We start from the raw sequence: 18,822 nt of genomic DNA, 5'->3' as shown, positions 1-18,822 counted from the left end.
TTTTTCAGTATCTGTAGCCTACTTGAGTATTTTTAAAGACAAATATTGAACCTTTTACTCCACCACATTTCTGTTTCTATAATTTCCTCAAAGTCAAAAGTTGTTTCAGTAGTAGCTTTGAAAGTCAGTGGATGATTTTTTTTCTTCTTTAAAAGGTGTTTGGGTTTTTGCAGAAAGCCTTTCAGGAATTACTCTTGTCGGGTCGTGTGAAGTTCAATGATTTCCCAGCATTTTTTGAACACTGATTTATAGTTTATAGCTAAATGAAAATGTCAAAAGGTTAATTTCAGCGAGTATTCTCATAAACAATGTTGATTATATCTTAAGTGAATGTAAACAGTTGGGATAAAAGCATATGTGTATCAGTGTATAGGATCTGTGCATTCGTCCTTTGTAAAGAGCGTTTGACATTTTATACATGTATTTAAATGAGTTTAAGTTAGTCGTATGCTAGTATGTGGGATGGAGCATCACTGTCTGGCTTAAGTGTGTGTGTGTGTGTGTGTGTGTGGGGGGGGGGGGGGTAGTAGTAGTAGTAGGCTAGTTTGGTCTACTCTACCGTCTACCTGCATTATCTCACACCACCGACGGGTAAACCATTGACGATATTTCGGTGGAGATGAATTGAGTAAATATACATAGTAACAGTACACTTTAAAACACCTTCATGTGCAAGTGTGTGTAGCAAAAACAATATTTTAAATTAATCATATTCCGTAAAATGCTGAGCTAAAAAGGGAATCTTGACAGAACTATTCCCCTTTCGATACTGAACGACAGTCACCCCTATACAGCAAGATGGTTTCGTCCAAATCTATAACAGGAAGAGTCGGTGTTTACCGTTTGCGAACAGGAAGTGCTTCGTGCCATAATCGATGCAGTGACAAACCAAGCCTGCAGTCTCCCTCTCATTTACTGAAGCTTTCGCGCCTCGATCGCCCCCCGGTGACCGGTCCCAGTATAGCCGCCCCTCTGTGATTTCTAATGGACACGAGGCAAACTAAATAATAAAATTACACTTCAAAAATGTTTCCCCAAAGTTAGTATATGTCACTGAAGGCAGTTATCATCACGATGATTTCATTTCAGGTGTTCGTTTTAAAAATAAGTTTAGTTTGAGTTAGTTATTTGATGCTATAAAAACGGGGGTGTGACGTCATGATTGACAGCTGAGACTGACGGCTTCTCTGAGTGAAGTTGTCACTGAGGCACTAACGGACTTTTTTCGAAATTTTTGGGAGCAGATTAGAGCTTTAGCTTTAATTTCTACATTTCCATAACTGTTTATTTCACACCAACATAATTAAATGTTCTGCATCTGCGAGCGTGTGGGCGGGCTTTTGATATCGCGACTGTACTTCCTGCTCTACTTCCTGCGCTCTACTGCGCAACTCCGGTCCCGAAATCGCTACTGCGCAGACTCGGTCCCAAGATGTCCGCGCCGTGCAAGGCTGCCTGAAAGCTTCAAATATGGCAAGCGGAAACGGATGATGTCGAGTCGTCCATATTTTTTTACGGTCTATGTGACAAACCAACCGATTTGTGGCAGAGGAAATTAATTCAAAGTGTTTGTCCGCTTCAAAAAGACTTGGTCGAAGTTAATGGAAAGCAAACGCTGAGAGTTTTTGCAATAATGGTGCCCACTGGAAAGGAAAACTGTTTTTCCTAGGCAATTCGCTTCTGTGAGGCGACACCGCCATACAGGTAGTCTTCTCGCGGTACATCTGTCATGTATAGGGTATAGATTGATACACAAATAAACACTTTTCCTAAATACCGAGTGATAAATGAGAACCAAGTCTAATGTGTGACGTTAAGAGCTTGTCCAGTGTGATTCTGCCAGTGTTGACACAGTACAAATGCTCTGTAAAGAATTCCTAAAAGGACATGTTGTTTGGAAAACTTGCATTTCATTGCAGCCATATGCCAATCATTACTATGACAACTTCTGAATATTAATTACCGATTGTCTTTGAAATAAGGGTAAGAGATTAAATAAGGATCGAAACGAGCATTCTGCTCCTTTGACATGTTACATGTGCCTTATTGCGTATCAGTGACACTGTGCCCTTTTCTAATGATCAGTGGCATTTAATTTTTATGACATTGTCATCGGCATACATATGAAGGAGACATGTTGTCTTTTTTTTAGTACAGATATTCATTGTGTTTTTCCACTAACAGTGTGATAGGCAGACGGTACCATCCCTGTATAAGAATGGGTGCTGAGAGCAGTGCACTGCCAAGCTGTGTTCTGGAAGAGCCGCTGCTGACGCTGCCCTCTGGTCTTACCATGTACTCCGCACTCCTCCAGGATGGCAAGCCTGCCTCCGTCTTTGTGCATAAGCAAGACAATGAAGATAAAGTCAATAAAGCTGCAAAGGTATGAGTGAACAGCTATTAAGTAACCTCACTTATAAAATACGTTACCTGCCATTATACAAAGCGTTAGACACATGTAGTACTCACAAATACTTTATTATTAGTATAACTGTATTCAAGTCATCAAAACTTTGAAGTAACACAGATTGAATTGAACTAAGGGAATTAAGTATTTACATTTTAATAATACAAAGTTATTATGTTATAAATGATCAATAACTCAATTATATACAAGTCATTTATTACTGTTATGGCAAAGCTGAATTTTCAGCAGCAATTACTTCAGTGTCACATACTCTTTCAGAAATAATTTTAAAATTCTTTTTATTTTTCTATATATAAAAAAAGGGAAATCATAATACACTGCCAAGTTTGGGACAAGTAACAAACAAAACAAATGAATACTTTTATCACACCATAGAGCATACCTCCAAATCTCTCAGATAGTTCAGTCATGAATATGTCATGTACATTGAAATTAATTAACCTGAGAGAATACATCTTCCTTTACAGCACTTGAAGACATTAAGGCATCCATGTCTTCTTCGCTTCCTGTCATGCTCAGTGCAGGGTCACGGTATACATCTAGTGACAGAGTCAGTTCAACCATTAAAACGGCTGCTTGACAATCTAACTCCAGAGGAGATCTGTGCAGGCCTCTACGACCTGCTGCAAGCACTAGTCTTTCTACATGACAGGGTAAGAGTCCATTTACATTTATTTCACACTATTTTTTATTTTTAGCTGAGCAATGACATTATATACTCATTGTTTTAACTAAAAAAATTTATATTTGTCTCTTAGGGCAAATCAAGTCACAACAATGTGTGCATATCCTCAGTGTTTGTCAGTGAAGATGGCCATTGGAAGCTTGGGGGGATGGAAACCGTCTGCAAGTTTTCAGAGGCAACACCAGAGGTGACATCTGTAACTACTTAAGTACTAATTATTGCCTTATACATATTTTAAAGGTACACCATGTAACTTTTGGGCCTATAGTGATTAAAAAACAAAACTGCAAGCATTTTGCGGGGGGGAAAACCCCTTTGTTTTAGACGTGCTTCAGCTCTGTTACTGCAGATTAATACGTTATCATACTGCTCATAAAACACTACTGAAAAGGAAAGGATCTCAAGCAGACTAACTGAAGACATGAATAAAACTATAGCCATTAAAGGTGGTGTAAGTGTTATTTCAAAACCGTTTTAGAAAAAGGACTCGGGCCGAGTGGAATAACAAACTTGTAGCCAATCAGCAGGTAAGGGGCGTGTCTACTATTGATGGTGAGAAGAGCGCTCGCTTTCTCTGTGCACGTCATTATTCAAAACACATGACGGACAATAGCCGAGAACTAGCTGCTTTTGCTTGACTAGCTCGTGTGTCATGTTCACTTGTTTGTCCATTTGCAATCGTATTGTGGCTCACTTCAGCGATGATAAAGACCCCTTCATTTCCACACCGTATGAGCATCTAAATCTCATCACTATCTGTCTCAAGCATCAGCTCACAAAATGTGTCCGACAAGATACCATACTCCTAATATATGCTTGCTTACTCTTTTCATGATCTATATAACCCATATCCAGTCATAATTGTAATATGTCGTTAGCTGGACTGTCGTGCTCATGTACTATAGAGTTGTTCATGAGAACAGTTTGTTTTGTGATCGCTATAACTCTAATCTTGTCATAATTGTAATATGTCGTTAGCTGGACTGTCATGCTCGTGTACTATCGAGTTCTTCATGAGAAGGGTTTGTGTTTTTGTGATTGAAGGGGTGACTTTTTGTTTTGTTTTGGTGATTTGAAATATCAACAACGGTTACCAGATAGCACTTAACCCACCTTTAATAGACACGGTACTTCCTTGAAAATAAATTCCAGAACAGGAAAAGACCCTTCAAATAAATAGATAATGCATACATATGAGAGCTACATATGCCAATTTATCAGTTCAATAAAATACCTGAGCTGTTGGAAAAACATTTCAAATCCATCAGTTCTCAACATCTCTGAAAAGCCAAGCCGATGATAATTCTCATTTTATTACGAACCCTGTTGCATTCTCTTTCTGCAAGCAGAAGCTCCTCTGTTAACTGTTTAAAAAAATAATTTAAACAAAAAAATTACTCTTTACAACTATTTTAATTGTCCTTGTGTTTTTATTTTATTTGAATTCTTTAATTAATTTCTATGTAAAGCACTTTTAATTGCCATTGTGTATGAAATGTGCTATACAAATAAAACTACCTTGCCTTGCTTTATCTAACTCTAGGGGATACAGTGAATAAGCTAAAATCCCAAAAAGTCTGTGTGTTCCTTTAAAGTGGGTGAAAATCCTTTCTCTCCCCCGAGGTCTCACTTACTCTTTTGTTTCAAAAGATATAGGTCAATATCTTTTATATTAAATATAGGCAAAGTTGATTACTCTTAACTCTTTGTATGTGTGACTTCCTTTCCAGTTTCTCAGTAGTATCCAGAATGTAAGAGAAAATGGTGCCATTCCTCCCGAGGAAAAGGTAGGTAACCATATTTGCCACCATTCAAAATTTTGTGGTCAGTTTATTCAGCAAGGATGCATTAAATTGATGAAATTGAGCAAAGACATTTATAATGTTACAAAAGATTTCTATTTAAAATAAATGCTGTTCTTTTGAACTTGCAACAGTGTACTAATACAAATACAATGTAGTATTCAACATTGATTATAAGAAAAATATTACTTGAACACCAAATCATCATATTAGAATAATTTCTGAATGATCATGTGACACTGAAGACTGGATTATTGACTACTGATTTAACTTTGCCATCACAGGAATTCTTTATGTTTTAAAATATATATTATAAATATATTTATAATAAAATAGAAAACGTTACTCTATTTTTAATAAAATAAATGTATTCTTGTTAAGCAGAGAAGACTAAAAAAAATCTTGCCAACTCCCAATTTTTCATCATAATCAATTTTTTTGCCGGAATTCACAAGACCTGGGAAAAATTACAGGATGACCACAGCCCTGATCATTCTGACTAAGTAATATAATAATGTTTTTGTTTTCTGTAGCTGGAAGGATTCAAAACGCTTCCCGACAAGCATGCCCACTCCCGAGACGCTTTTTCATTTGGGGTGATGGTGGAGGCTCTTCTTCCACTCCTGACAGGACATGGTTAGTAACGCTCTTAATTCAACATACGCATGTAAAGAAGGCTGAGTGTGTCTAGGATTCATCCTGTTGTGGCAGTTGCCAAGCCCTTACTGCTCAGACATTGTGACATATTTATTAATTGACAGACAACTGCAATCAAAATGATTTTACACACCAGAGACTCTTTAAAGACACGTTTTCCATTCAGAGCAGGTTATGATATTTTCACGTACAAAGAACAAAATGATCCACATGAGCAATTTAATAGTGATGCAATATTTTGGCTACTATGCTGGTTTTTAGAGCAGAGGCTCATTGAAAACATATGCGTGGCTGCCTTTATGCTATCTTTTTTTTTCTTTTAGTGAGTCTCACTCATTAAATAGTTTTTCCATTCGCTGTTTCTTATGTGTTTTTATTTATTTTTCCATGTCTGCTCCCCATCTTTGTGCCCTCCATGTGGTCCTCCACCCAAACTTCGCAGTGGCAGATGATTTGTTGGAGAGTCTAAAGAACATGCTGCAGGCCAGCCTATTGACACCTGACCCCATGTCTCGCACATCTCTCAGCAGTTTACTAACTCACACGTTCTTCAGGTTCGCTTTTGAAAACTACACAATTTAAATTAATAGTATATTCGTGGTAGTGTATTTTGAAAATAATCAATTTATTTGCCATTACACTCTAAATGGTAGTAATATTTACTATTTGACCGTTTTTACAGTATTTTTTATGCAGAATGCAGAAAAATATAATTTAATATGACTATAAAAGTACATTTTCCTGTATTGAAATATAACCTCTCTTATAGAAATGACTTCTTAGATATCATGAATTTTCTGAAGAGTTTGACCCTGAAAAATGAGGAGGAGAAGAATGAATTCTTCAAGTAAGCTTCCCTGTCAAATACATGATTTTATTAGAAGAAAGACATGCTGTGCTTTAAAAACTGTGTGTTTCTGTAGGTTTCTTTTGGACCGAGTTCAGAACCTCCCAGAGGTGTTAATTGCTACACGTCTGGCTCCTAAACTGCTCAATTCTTTAGTGTTTGCTGAGCCAATGGCTGTAAAAAGCTTCCTTCCTCACCTCCTACGGCCTAAGCAAGGTAGAACCAGTCAGTCAACTTTTAGGAGATGCTCGTTGTACGCTTCATTATTGACTTAGTGGTGATGCGTTCTATATGTTTCTTGATGTACAGACACGAGTGTGAGTTCTGGGGAGGAGTGTCTTCTATCTTTGTCTTTGTATCGGAGATATGTGGTTCCTCAGCTCCTCAAGCTCTATAAAGTGAACGAGGAACACGTCAGGATTGTGCTTCTCTCCCACATTCACATCTATGCAGAGTTCTTTCCTCATGAAGAACTCAAAAAACAGATTCTTCCTCAGGTACTTTGAGAATGTTTGTGCTTGTATCAACAGCTGCTTTGGAGAAATGTAAAATGAGTAAATTCATGTTTTAAAGTTATATAATTATATTAATACTGTGATTATTTCAGTTATTTTCCACACTTTATCATGCAGGTTTTGCTGGGAATGAGGGATACAAATGACTCGCTCGTCGCTATGACACTACAGAGCTTGGCTGTGCTTGTCCCGTTGCTGGGTGCCCAAGTGGTTGTTGGTGGGGAGAGGACAAAAGTTTTTAAACAGACTACGCCAAACTTCCCTAAGTCCACAGAGGTCACCCCAGAAAGTAAGTCTCCTGTAGCTGGATTGTATTTATAAAGCAAATGCAGATGCTCTGGTATGAAACACCTTTGATGGTACTAGGAATGTCAATTTACACAAATTCCCATGATCGATCGTCGTTTGAATTAACAATCAATTAATTGCTGAAAACACCATCTTTCTCACCAAATGAGAAGGGTTTGTTAGGGCTATAAGACTGTAAAATGAGTCGATGTGATAAATATTTAATAATAAAATATAACTTCTAATACAACGGGTCGCCAACGCTGTCTCAGATCTGTTATCCAGAAAGTGTGTACGCTCTTCCTGGAGCAACTAAACCTAATGAATTTACAATGATTTATTAAAATAGTGTTAATGTTATGTAATATGACAGTCCCAATCTTAAGCACTATTCATATTCACACGTGATTAGTATTATCTAGGGACCTCTGTGATTTAGAAATTATTTCCCCACATCTGAGTTTTGCGTGGCCCATTCGCACGGATAAGCAAAGCCTGTGATTTTACTCGAATTTACAGACTTTTCTCCCGGATATGATGTCAAGACATGTAAATGTTTTTTGGTTATAGATAGCTGTACGAAATCATAAACAGTCATATGTATCGATATCGTTTTGATTGTTTTATAGAAATACAAATTATTTAATTCAGAGAACAGACGCTACAATTAAAAACTGAACTAACTGAGCACAGACAGCAGGAATCAGATTTCATTTATCACGAGTGAGAAGCTGACAATATACAGCGGAAGATTCAGTTTCAAAGCTAAATGTTAAAGCGCCCATTTAAGCGTTGTACTGCTCTGTTATGTTTTTCATTAAGAATAGTATTGATATTAATATTAAACTCACCATTCAATCAGTTGGCTCCTGAAAAAGTGAAAGTAATCTGTATGGCCATACAGGAATGTATAACGGTGCGCATTATAAATGCAGCCTCCATTCTTCATGAAAGATAAAGATAGAAATGTGCACAGGAAATAAAAACCTTGCAAAAATTATATACGATCCGCCTAATCCTGGCCAAATCGCAGAGATTCGCACGGGACTACTATTATCACAGGACCTCAGTGTTTGGTGAAATATGGTAGGTAGGTATACAATTTGTAAAAAATCCAGTTGAATTTATTTTGTGCAGTATATTATTACTTTTTTATTCTTCTGTATACTTTGTTATTCTTTATTATTTACATTATAGGTACATTACTATGCTATGATTTTGTATATGTATTTTTACTCAGAAACACTGCGATAACGGCTTTTGATCAAGCTTTTAAAACAGTTACCACGCTGGGTCCTAAGCAGACACTTTCAAAGGGGGACATGATTTCTCATGACAACAGCACACTCGCTTAATTTTTCCTCCCATGTTTTGCGGTTGAGCAGCATGCACACGCATAAGACATTTAATCGATAAAACTTATTGAACATTGATTAAACTGGGTCAAGGACAATTATTCGATCATCGATTAAGCGTTAACATCCCTAGTACTAACATTGTTTTCTGGCCACTGGAGGCCGCTGCTGCATCAAATTTTATATATTTGATATCTTTTTCTTTCTCTAAAATTTGAGATTAATCACACTGATTACAAACAGATCGAGATTTTAATGTTATAAAAAACCCATGCACTCATCTAAATTGTAACTTTTCCCTATGCAGCATCGCCTGTGCATATTGTTGGGCCATTGCATCCCCATATCTCACAACCATCAAAAGTTCTGAATGTGTTCCCCAAGGGCTTAGACGACAAAAAGGTTGTTATAGAAAATATGTACTCCTTCCAAGCAACTGAAAAAAACACTACCCAGCTCACCATTGCAGAGAGAGCAGGTATGGCACAGCTGACACTTACAATATTTCTTAACAGCATATAATTCTGAACTGCTTATCAAGCAGTGATTTTTCCTTACTTGGTGTTTGATTGTGCAACACTTCTAAAACAAGTGGTCTTTCCAGGGTTGAGCAGCAGCGATATGTTGTTCCATTTGAATGGGTACAAAATGGGCACACAGGCTGTGGACAGCATGAAAAGTAACGGAGCGGTGAGATCCGACGAAGACTGGCCTAACTGGAGTGACACAGAGGAGGCAGAGAAAGACAAGAGCCAATCAGTCCAGATCAGCATTCGGTCAGCAAACATCCCAGATCAGAGCAACTCCACCATACCAACTGACAATGTGAATGAGAGCGTGGAACCCTGGGATGATTTTGAAGACTCAGAACAATCACCCTCCACTCCTTTACCAGTCTCTGTACCAAAGACATCAACAAAAAGCAGTGTGTCATATCTGCCTGAACCTAGAGGCGGACCTCCAAGGCAGTCAAGAGCACTCAAACTGAACCTTAGTGTCAAAAGTGTTCCAGATCATAACCATACCTCGTCATGGGACACCAGCTGGGGCCAGGGAACTGACACCCTCAAACCCAGCAAAACAAGCTTAGCAAAAAGCACAATCAAAAGCCCTGAAGCTGGGAATCTCGGAGAGGAGTTCACAATTGCGGTGAAGAAGAAGCCAGAGAAAGACCCAGAACTAGACTTCTTTGCAGACATGGTCCCAGATATAAAGCTGTCTTCCTCATCTTTTCTGCTCCCTGTGGAGAGCTCGACTAGTGAACCCGTCACGGGACACACAACATCAGACCCATCAACAGATAGACTAAGCCTCACTGCCAAATTTGCTGCAGCTGACTTGACTGAGGTAAGTTCAGCTGTGCGATTTAAAAAAAAAAAAGAATTTGATAACTAAAGTATGACGATAAATAAAATTGAATTGCATGTGTTAAAAATGTTTTGTTTTCACAGACTGAGGCTGAAGGTTGGGGTGATGACCTCAACTGGGAAGACGAGAACACGTGGTGATCAGTTTGGTCCTCTACAGAAAGCCATATGAGAGAGATTCCCATACAAAAACAGTTACATATGCCATCATGATATTGTCACTTAAGACCAACCAATTAGATGACAATGTAGTTACTAAGAACTATAATTTAAGAGAATAGTGTATTTTCAGATTCCCCCACCCAATCCAATATGATAATCAATGTACTGTTGCCATAGAAATTGTTGGGCTACTGAAAAAGGTTCTGTGCCCATTTGTTTGTTCAAAATAGCATGACGGACCTAAATATGCCAAATTCTACTAGAAATCCCTCAGTTGTTACATTGAGGAGGGATATATAACTTGAAAATACATCCACTTCTAATGCTGGTTTTATTTGTGCCATACGGCTTTTTTGTTGTTCATTGAGCCTTAGAAGACAGACAACCTCAACTTGAAAAATAAAAATACATAGACTCTAATTTCTGTTGACTAGATTTGGGTGAGCATGACATAATTTATTTGTATTATCAGCTGCTGATTAAATAAAATGGTTTTATGGTATTTGACCTGTTTTGATTCCTTTCCACATGTACAGTATTAAGTTAAATCTGATTCAATTTTAATTTTATGTTGACTAAAATAAAAAAATCTCCCACTGACTTAAGGCTAGTTGACACTGCACCGACAGACACCAACCAAAGCCAGCAGACATGTTTGTTGGATTTCAGATCAGAGTGTTAGCCCATTGGTTGGCATTTGTTTTCAGCGACTGAACATGTTCAATTTGTGTTTGTCAGGTTATGGAATGTCTGAGCAGTATGGTAAGATTTTCCAACAAACTGATGTAATCTGGTGATTGTTGGTGTCTGTCAGTGCGGTGTGAACCCAGCTTTACAATTAAAGATTTAGCTGATGGCCATGATGTCAATGTAATATTTAAATGCTGAATTGCAATTAACCACCTTTTGTGCATTTATTTGCATACTAAATTTTCTTCTATTTAAAAAATGTGTAAATGCATTTTATATATCTTATTGTGAACCAAGTGTTTCTTAAAAAAAGATTTATGCTGTGTTCTAAACTGCCCCCTATACCCTCACTCACTATTCCCCACATTACTCAACTAATATAATCCACTTGAAGGAGTTAATTAAAACGGCATCGCCATCTCCTGGTGAGATGTGGGAATTATTTCAGAGCGTGACTCTCACAGTACATTATTGGTTTGGTATTCTCTAGCCATTGATAAGCCGACCAGATTTCAACAGCGAAAGTTTAAGATTTCAACTACCTCTGCTTCACCTTCGTTGCTCTGGTTGGTTGTAGCGCTATCCAATTGCGCGCACGCCGTGCAGAGGGAGTTTGAAAGACAGGCGTTTATCCCTCCCCTTGGATTGAGCCCTGTCAATGGTGAGTTTTCAGACCAAACATCTTGATGTGGGTCTGGCTTGTCAGGCTAATAAAATATACAAAGTAATACATTTTAATAAAGTTTAATGAACAATTAATTGGTATTTTGGAGTGATCTTTTTCCATAAACTTCTATACAAAAATCGTAGGTGACGTCACCAAAAATAGTGTTATAGAACAAACAAGTATTGTGTTAAAAGCAACCAGATGTAGAGGGGGTGGTTGAATCAGAGCTGCTGTTCTGCAGTGGTGTTGATTTGAGTTATCAGTGTCTGTAAGACCTGAAGTCTGTCCTTGACCCACACTGGAGGGGATGGGCTGTGGCCCGGCCCCTCTATAGCCTGCAGTGCTTTCAAGGCATTTTCTGCTGTCTGGAGGTATCGTTCATACTCCTCTTCTGTGTTGGTCTCTTGTCTTGGCTTTTTTGGACATGGCTGGCAGAGAAGACGAATTATAGAATTAGTAAAAAAAAACAAAAACATTCTGCAATGTATGTCAGACAGGAAAGTAAGATATCATTTCACTCAATCACCTCCTCAGTAAGCGGTGTGTGTACAGATGAGCTGTTCTCACGCTCCATTTGCTCACAGTGTTTCTCTATTATACTCCTCCACTCCTTGAGACGTTCTAATCTCACTTCCCCAGACTCCAGCTGTGAGACGGTCTATTGAAAGTAATACAATAGTCTATATAAGACCACTAAAACAAAATTATACATTTAATGTTTATGCATATCTCACTTCTTACCTTACTGAGGAAATTTAACACTTTGGTTTTGACCTCCTCTGATGTCAGTGTTTGAGAAATCACTTCCTCGTGGTTGGTTATCTTAAAGTTTAAAAAGAGATGTGAGATACATTACAAGTCACCTTAATACTAATATATACTGTATATACATATAAATAAATGGATGAGCTTTTAGATTTTCTACCAAATTAATATTAATAACCAAAATACATAATTTGGGTTTACAAGGAAATGCACCCTTATATTAGTTATTATAAGTCAGAATTTTTGTTTCAAAACTATCATATATTCACTTTTGATTTACTTAATTGCAAATTGAACAATTGAGGATAACTGCCTGATTAATTAAAAACAAACATTTCATTAAAAATTGTTATAAGGAGAAAATTCTGACCTCTGCAAAGCCTCCAAATGCCTCCAGGACATGATGGAGTATCAGCCAGGATGGGTGAGTCAGGAGACCATTAAACAGATCACTGATTCTGGGCAAAACTTGGCACTGTAGTCACACGCAAACATATTCATATGCAAACAAAGAGAAACGGCTAAATGAAAGGGACTTTTCGGTCTGACTTATTTTCCACTTATACAGTATTGTTCAAAATAATAGCAGTACAATGTGACTAACCAGAATAATCAAGGTTTTTTGTATATTTTTGTATTGCCACGTGGCAAACAAGTTACCAGTAGGTTCAGTAGATTCTCAGAAAACAAATGAGACCCAGCATTCATGATATGCACGCTCTTAAGGCTGTGCAATTGGGTAATTAGTTGAATTAGTTGAAAGGGGTGTGTTCAAAAAAATAGCAGTGTGGCATTCAATCACTGAGGTCATCAATTTTGTGAAGAAACAGGTGTGAATCAGGTGGCCCCTATTTAAGGATGAAGCCAACACTTGTTGAACATGCATTTGAAAGCTGAGGAAAATGGGTCGTTCAAGACATTGTTCAGAAGAACAGCGTACTTTGATTAAAAAGTTGATTAGAGAGGGGAAAACCTATAAAGAGGTGCAAAAAATGATAGGCTGTTCATCTAAAATGATCTCCAATGCCTTAAAATGGAGAGCAAAACCAGAGAGACGTGGAAGAAAACGGAAGACAACCATCAAAATGGATAGAAGAATAACCAGAATGGCAAAGGCTCAGCCAATGATCACCTCCAGGATGATCAAAGACAGTCTGGAGTTACCTGTAAGTACTGTGACAGTTAGAAGACGTCTGTGTGAAGCTAATCTATTTTCAAGAATCCCCCCGCAAAGTCCCTCTGTTAAAAAAAAGGCATGTGCAGAAGAGGTTACAATTTGCCAAAGAACACCTTAACTGGCCTAAAGAGAAATGGAGGAACATTTTGTGGACTGATGAGAGTAAAATTGTTCTTTTTGGGTCCAAGGGCCACAGGCAGTTTGTGAGACTACCCCCAAACTCTGAATTCAAGCCACAGTACACAGTGAAGACAGTGAAGCATGGAGGTGCAAGCATCATGATATGGGCATGTTTCTCCTACTATGGTGTTGGGCCTATTTATCGCATACCAGGGATCATGGATCAGTTTGCATATGTTAAAATACTTGAAGAGGTCATGTTGCCCTATGCTGAAGAGGACATGCCCTTGAAACGGTTGTTTCAACAAGACAATGACCCAAAACACACTAGTAAACGGGCAAAGTCTTGGTTCCAAACCAACAAAATTAATGTTATGGAGTGGCCAGCCCAATCTCCAGACCTTAATCCAATTGAGAACTTGTGGGGTGATATCAAAAATGCTGTTTCTGAAGCAAAACCAAGAAATGTGAATGAATTGTGGAGTGTTGTTAAAGAATCATGGAGTGGAAGCTGAGAGGTGCCACAAGTTGGTTGACTCCATGCCACACAGATGTCAAGCAGTTTTAAAAAACTGTGGTCATACAACTAAATATTAGTTTAGTGATTCACAGGATTGCTAAATCCCAGAAAAAAAAAATGTTTGTACAAAATAGTTTTGAGTTTATACAGTCAAAGGTAGACACTGCTATTTTTTTGAACACACCCCTTTCAACTAATTGCCCAATTGCACAGCCTTAAGAGCGTGCATATCATGAATGCTGGGTCTTGTTTGTTTTCTGACAATCTACTGAACCTACTGGTAACTTGTTTGCCACGTAGCAATAAAAAAAATACTAAAAACCTTGATTATTCTGGTTAGTCACATTGTACTGCTATTATTTTGAACAATACTGTACCTGAATATTTGGAGGAAAAAATACTTTTCCTGTGGAAGCAAGGAACTCCAAAGCAGCTAAAAGCAGGTCATCTGAGCATTTCTGGATAGGCAAACCATTCAAGCAGGAAACAGCCTGAAAAATAACAAAGATATATAATGCTTAAAAAAAAAAAAAGAACTATGAAGGTTCTAAAAATATACAGAAAAAAAAAATGACCCACTGAATGTAATGTCAAAAAAAATCACCTGAACGATGACTTGTGGCTCTAAACTTTTGATCAGAAATGCAGACAATGACAGGAGTAGCTTCACAGTGCACTGGAGAGGAGGATGATCCTGCACCTGATGATAGTGAAGGAAAACTAAAATAAACCTAATAACTGAATGGGAACATGATTTTTTGTTTTCTAATGTCATCCATGTAAGTGCAACTGCTTAACATATAAACTTATTTGTGTAAACCCGTTCAAATTTTGTTTTGGCAAAAGCTCTTGTGTTCAGCAAGGTTGCATTTATATGATCAAAAATAAAATAAAAGCCATAATATTGTGAACAATTATTACACTTTAAAATAACTATTTTAATAGTTAAATAGTTTACTATTTTTAATGTTTCAAGTAAGGGATAATCCACGGCTAGCTGTGCATTAAATGATTTTAATGCACGACGTAGAGGCAAAGTGCCCGACGCGATGCAGAGTTAATTGAAATTATTTATTGCACAGCTAGCCGTGGATTAACCCGCCAATACCATGGTTATTTGTCTGAATTTACAACTTAAAGCTGTTATTGATTAGCCTAGAATTTTGGACGCACCCTAGCGGCAGCAGATCTAATCTGCCGCGAGTATCATCTAGCAACTCTCAATACACTTCTGAGCTGTAAAAACCAAACTCTGGTCAGGCCAATCACATCGTGTATAGAGTCGGTGAGCAGGGCCATAATGACGAAGGCAGAGTTGCGCTTGCGGGCTACTGGTAAACACAGAAACTGGCTAACAGCGGTCTTTCGAATCAGCTTTGACCACGACTCTGAAAGACTTGGAGTTAAGCTTTTCTCTCAGAAAAGAACGGCACTGAAGTCATTCTTAAAAAGGGAAGATGTGTTTAGAGTTTTGCTGACCGGATACAGCGAATGTTATCTATCAATTAGCTCTGTTTCACCTTCATTGCTCTGGTTGGTGTAGCGCTATCCTATCGCGTGTAGAGGGAGTTTGAAAGACAGCCGTTTATCCCGCCCCTCGGATTGATCTGTCAATGGTGAGTTTCCAGACCAAACATCTTGATGTGGGTCTGGCTTGTCTGGCTAATTATTGATGTTTGCAGCATAATATTTGAGAAGGATAAAATTGACGGTTATTTTCGTCAGTTAAGGCTTGTTAGATATAGCATTCTGCTTGCTTTGAATCAGACACGGATATAAAGTAAAATTAGTATGAAGGAATTTGAATCTTTTATTATTATTTGAGTTAATTATTGAGATTGAGGGAGAGATTCGTATCCGTGTCTGTTCAGTGTCTCTCTATTACAGGTTCTCAATTGTTTACACACAAATACTGGTACTTGAGACACAATGGCCACAACATGTAACTCATGCACCAACCCCCTGAATCACAAACACTTCAAAACACTACACACAATCCTTGCCACAATTTTCATGCAGAAAAATCTTGTTTTCACAAGGAACACACTGCCATTCAAATATGCATACTGACTCCTCACATGGGCAAACACTTATCACACTGTTTGATAGAGCTTGTAAAACTTGTAATTATAAAACTGAGCTTTGGCATAAAAGGGCTCAGGTGAGCTCTTCTGTTTTGGAGCAGCATATTTCGTTTTTTTGGGTTTTTTTTACTGTAACTATACAGTGAATTCTTCTGTTGTTTTGTATGTAGACCACTGTATGTGCAACTATGCGTACATTTTTTTTCTGTGAAAAATAAAATATATTTGTCACAAGTGTGTTGTGAAATATACACCATGTATTTACTGTATGTAGCTAAGTATAACAGTGAACCAAGTCATTATGATGAATAGAAAATTGTTTTTCATTCATCATAGTGTTTTACATTAAGCACATCAGAGTTCAACTGGTTCTTATAAATGTCTATTCATATGCTGGTTTGTGTGTGTCATTTGAAAACAAAATACCATTTTAAGAAATAGCATTGTTTTGAATGTAAATTTTCATTTTGCAGAAGAAATTAGGGGTTTTGCCCATTGTGTGTGTTTTCTGATTTGTGTGTAGAGTTCTGAGAGTATGAGGCATGCTTTCAGAAAATGTGTGTAAACAATCGAGAAAAGCTGTAATAACGAAGATGTGTTTATTACTTAAAAATAGCGTAGTAATCCCCTGTTGCTGAGAAATATAATGTAGTGATCCAGTTATTTTATTACTGAAAGTCACAGGACAGTGTTGATAAGTTTATGTGCTCCTGAATGTTTGAGTGTGCAGCGCAATCTGCACTACACTTTCTGTATGAAAGTGACGTAGGTCTATGTGTGTGAGCTTCAATGAAAATATCAATATAGAAAGGAGATTCGACTAACTTGGAACTACCTGTACATTAAACGGTTTTATCACTTTCCAGCCAATCAGAATTGAGTATTCAGACAGACCATAATATAAAATATTTTATAATGCAATTCACTCCTCTGATTAGAAAGTGTAATTTCCAGCATCATTACTGCCACATAATCCTTAAGAAATCATTCTAATATGCTGATTTGAAACATTTCTTACTGTTATTAATCTTGAAAACAGTTGTGCTGCTGTTTTTTTTTAATGAAAACTGGGATTTGTTTTCAATTCTCATGCTGGCTGGATAACAGGTGAGCAAAGAGATAGATCATGATATTATACATAAACATCTTAAATCTAAATAAAAGTGTGTAATAAGAGTGTGCACTTCATGAATGAAATGAGCAAAAAAATTAGATCGAAAATCAGGACTTTGACAAGAGTGTCAAAAGACTTTTCTACTTTTAGATATGTCTATTTAAATGTTTTAAACCTTGTAAGGTATAAAACATGAATGAGTGTTAACTAAGAAATTTGCAGAGTCTCACTCGCTCCCCAAGATGGCAAGCATTTGTGTATTTTTTATAATTTGTTTAGATTTGCATTTATATCCATAGTAAGTCAAATTTGTTTTTGTTTTTTTGCAATTTTCAATCACTGAAAACTATGAAAGGAACAAAATTACATTTAAAACTTCTCATGTAAAGTTCAAGAATTTCCGGTTAAAGCCATGCCCACTTCCAGAGAGACGCAGAAACAAATAATTATAAGATTGTTACAGATACAGATATTGGCTATGCTACACACCCATTTTTTTAGTAAACTTTGTCAAATAGAAAACTTAAAAGTACAGTATTTATTTGAAATAGAAATCTTTTGTAACTGTATTTAATGTCATTACTATAACTTCTGATACATTTAATCCATTCTTGCTGAATAAAAAAACGTAACTGATACAAAACTTGTACAAAAAAGTTTATGGTATGTGAAATCTGGTCACCTGGTTGCTACTCATGTGACTCCACAGCTGAGAAATTATCTTCACAGAAGACAGCACACATTCAGCCTGCAGGCTGCTCCCTCCTATCACCAACAACACACAACCCAGTATTCGGTTCTGAATCACAAAGAGAAACAAGAGTTAAAAATGGGTACTAAGCATATTTATCTTAAAGGCGAGTCTGGTTTTTAAGGGCAGAGTGTGAAATATAACTGACGCACTGTGGAAGTGTATAATCAAAAGCACAATAAAACCTTAAGTGTTGAAATAAAAATAAAAGTCCCTGAGTTTTCCACGGCCAAGTGCAGTCTTTTGTTTCGTGTCCATTATCATTTAAAAAAAAATCTAAAACAACCCTTATCAGTATTTATTTAGGGTCAAACACATTCACAGCCTTGGAACTTCTGGATCCAAGCCTCTTCATTTCCTCTGCCATCAGATTAGCACAGATGGATAAATATGGGTGAACTGTCGGTGGTTAGGTAGAGTTTATATGGCAGCATTTTTGATGGTTGTAAAATCAAGGCCTTATGCGAAATGATGGAAAATATCCTGTTAAGTATCAAAAGATTATGCAGTTGGTGGCAGCACTATCTCTTCCCTTAACTTACCAGTCTTGGTATATCTCCCAGCCTGTGGCCACTATTCTGCCATTCCTGGAGCACAACAGAAGCCATGGCAAGCACCTCTTTCTCCACCTGTATACGTGCCTCCACACACAAACACCTCAGCAGGATGTGACGCCACACACACAGGTTCTCCTCCTGAGAGGGAGGGAAGCGTTCCACAAACTCCACCTGTCACAAAAACACTTCATCATATTTAGAAATGTACCATTTTGGTACCTTCAAAACAACCATGGGAACAAACTCTATTAGGAAGCAAAAAACTAATAAC

General features: G+C 37.4%; 2 protein-coding genes across 5 annotated transcripts in view; one reads left to right on the top strand and one right to left on the bottom strand.

The window, feature by feature from the left end:
• The first annotated feature begins 1,529 nt into the window (after nucleotides 1-1,529).
• scyl3 (SCY1-like, kinase-like 3) lies at nucleotides 1,530-10,608 on the top strand. The gene is made up of 14 exons (XM_067417700.1): nucleotides 1,530-1,704; nucleotides 2,185-2,383; nucleotides 2,896-3,081; nucleotides 3,187-3,300; nucleotides 4,844-4,900; nucleotides 5,449-5,551; nucleotides 6,015-6,126; nucleotides 6,342-6,419; nucleotides 6,496-6,635; nucleotides 6,729-6,916; nucleotides 7,052-7,223; nucleotides 8,885-9,055; nucleotides 9,170-9,924; nucleotides 10,029-10,608. Exons 2-14 carry the CDS (start codon nucleotides 2,219-2,221, stop codon nucleotides 10,083-10,085), a joined length of 2,298 nt encoding a protein of 765 aa, XP_067273801.1. The 5' UTR covers nucleotides 1,530-1,704; nucleotides 2,185-2,218; the 3' UTR covers nucleotides 10,086-10,608.
• A 916-nt stretch (nucleotides 10,609-11,524) lies between these two features.
• The window catches only part of firrm (fignl1 interacting regulator of recombination and mitosis), a 36,205-nt gene continuing 28,907 nt past the window's right edge, over nucleotides 11,525-18,822 (bottom strand). The window contains exons 18-25 of one of the 4 annotated variants that reach the window (XM_067417698.1): nucleotides 18,537-18,722; nucleotides 17,926-18,042; nucleotides 14,650-14,745; nucleotides 14,447-14,536; nucleotides 12,599-12,703; nucleotides 12,205-12,285; nucleotides 11,990-12,121; nucleotides 11,525-11,891 (exon numbers count right to left, since the gene is read on the bottom strand). In XM_067417698.1, the coding sequence (XP_067273799.1) occupies nucleotides 11,685-11,891; nucleotides 11,990-12,121; nucleotides 12,205-12,285; nucleotides 12,599-12,703; nucleotides 14,447-14,536; nucleotides 14,650-14,745; nucleotides 17,926-18,042; nucleotides 18,537-18,722 (1,014 nt within the window). In that variant the 3' untranslated portion in view covers nucleotides 11,525-11,684. Of the gene's footprint in view, nucleotides 11,892-11,989; nucleotides 12,122-12,204; nucleotides 12,286-12,598; nucleotides 12,795-14,422; nucleotides 14,537-14,649; nucleotides 14,746-17,925; nucleotides 18,043-18,536; nucleotides 18,723-18,822 lie in introns of those variants that run through there. The other 3 variants (XM_067417696.1, XR_010898087.1, XM_067417699.1) reach the window with 3 other exon arrangements.

Source organism: Pseudorasbora parva, chromosome 15, assembly GCF_024679245.1.
Source record: "Pseudorasbora parva isolate DD20220531a chromosome 15, ASM2467924v1, whole genome shotgun sequence".
Taxonomy (NCBI): domain Eukaryota; kingdom Metazoa; phylum Chordata; class Actinopteri; order Cypriniformes; family Gobionidae; genus Pseudorasbora; species Pseudorasbora parva.
The sequence above is the reverse complement of the archived record's forward strand: the minus strand, read 5'-3'. Positions and strand labels throughout refer to the sequence as shown.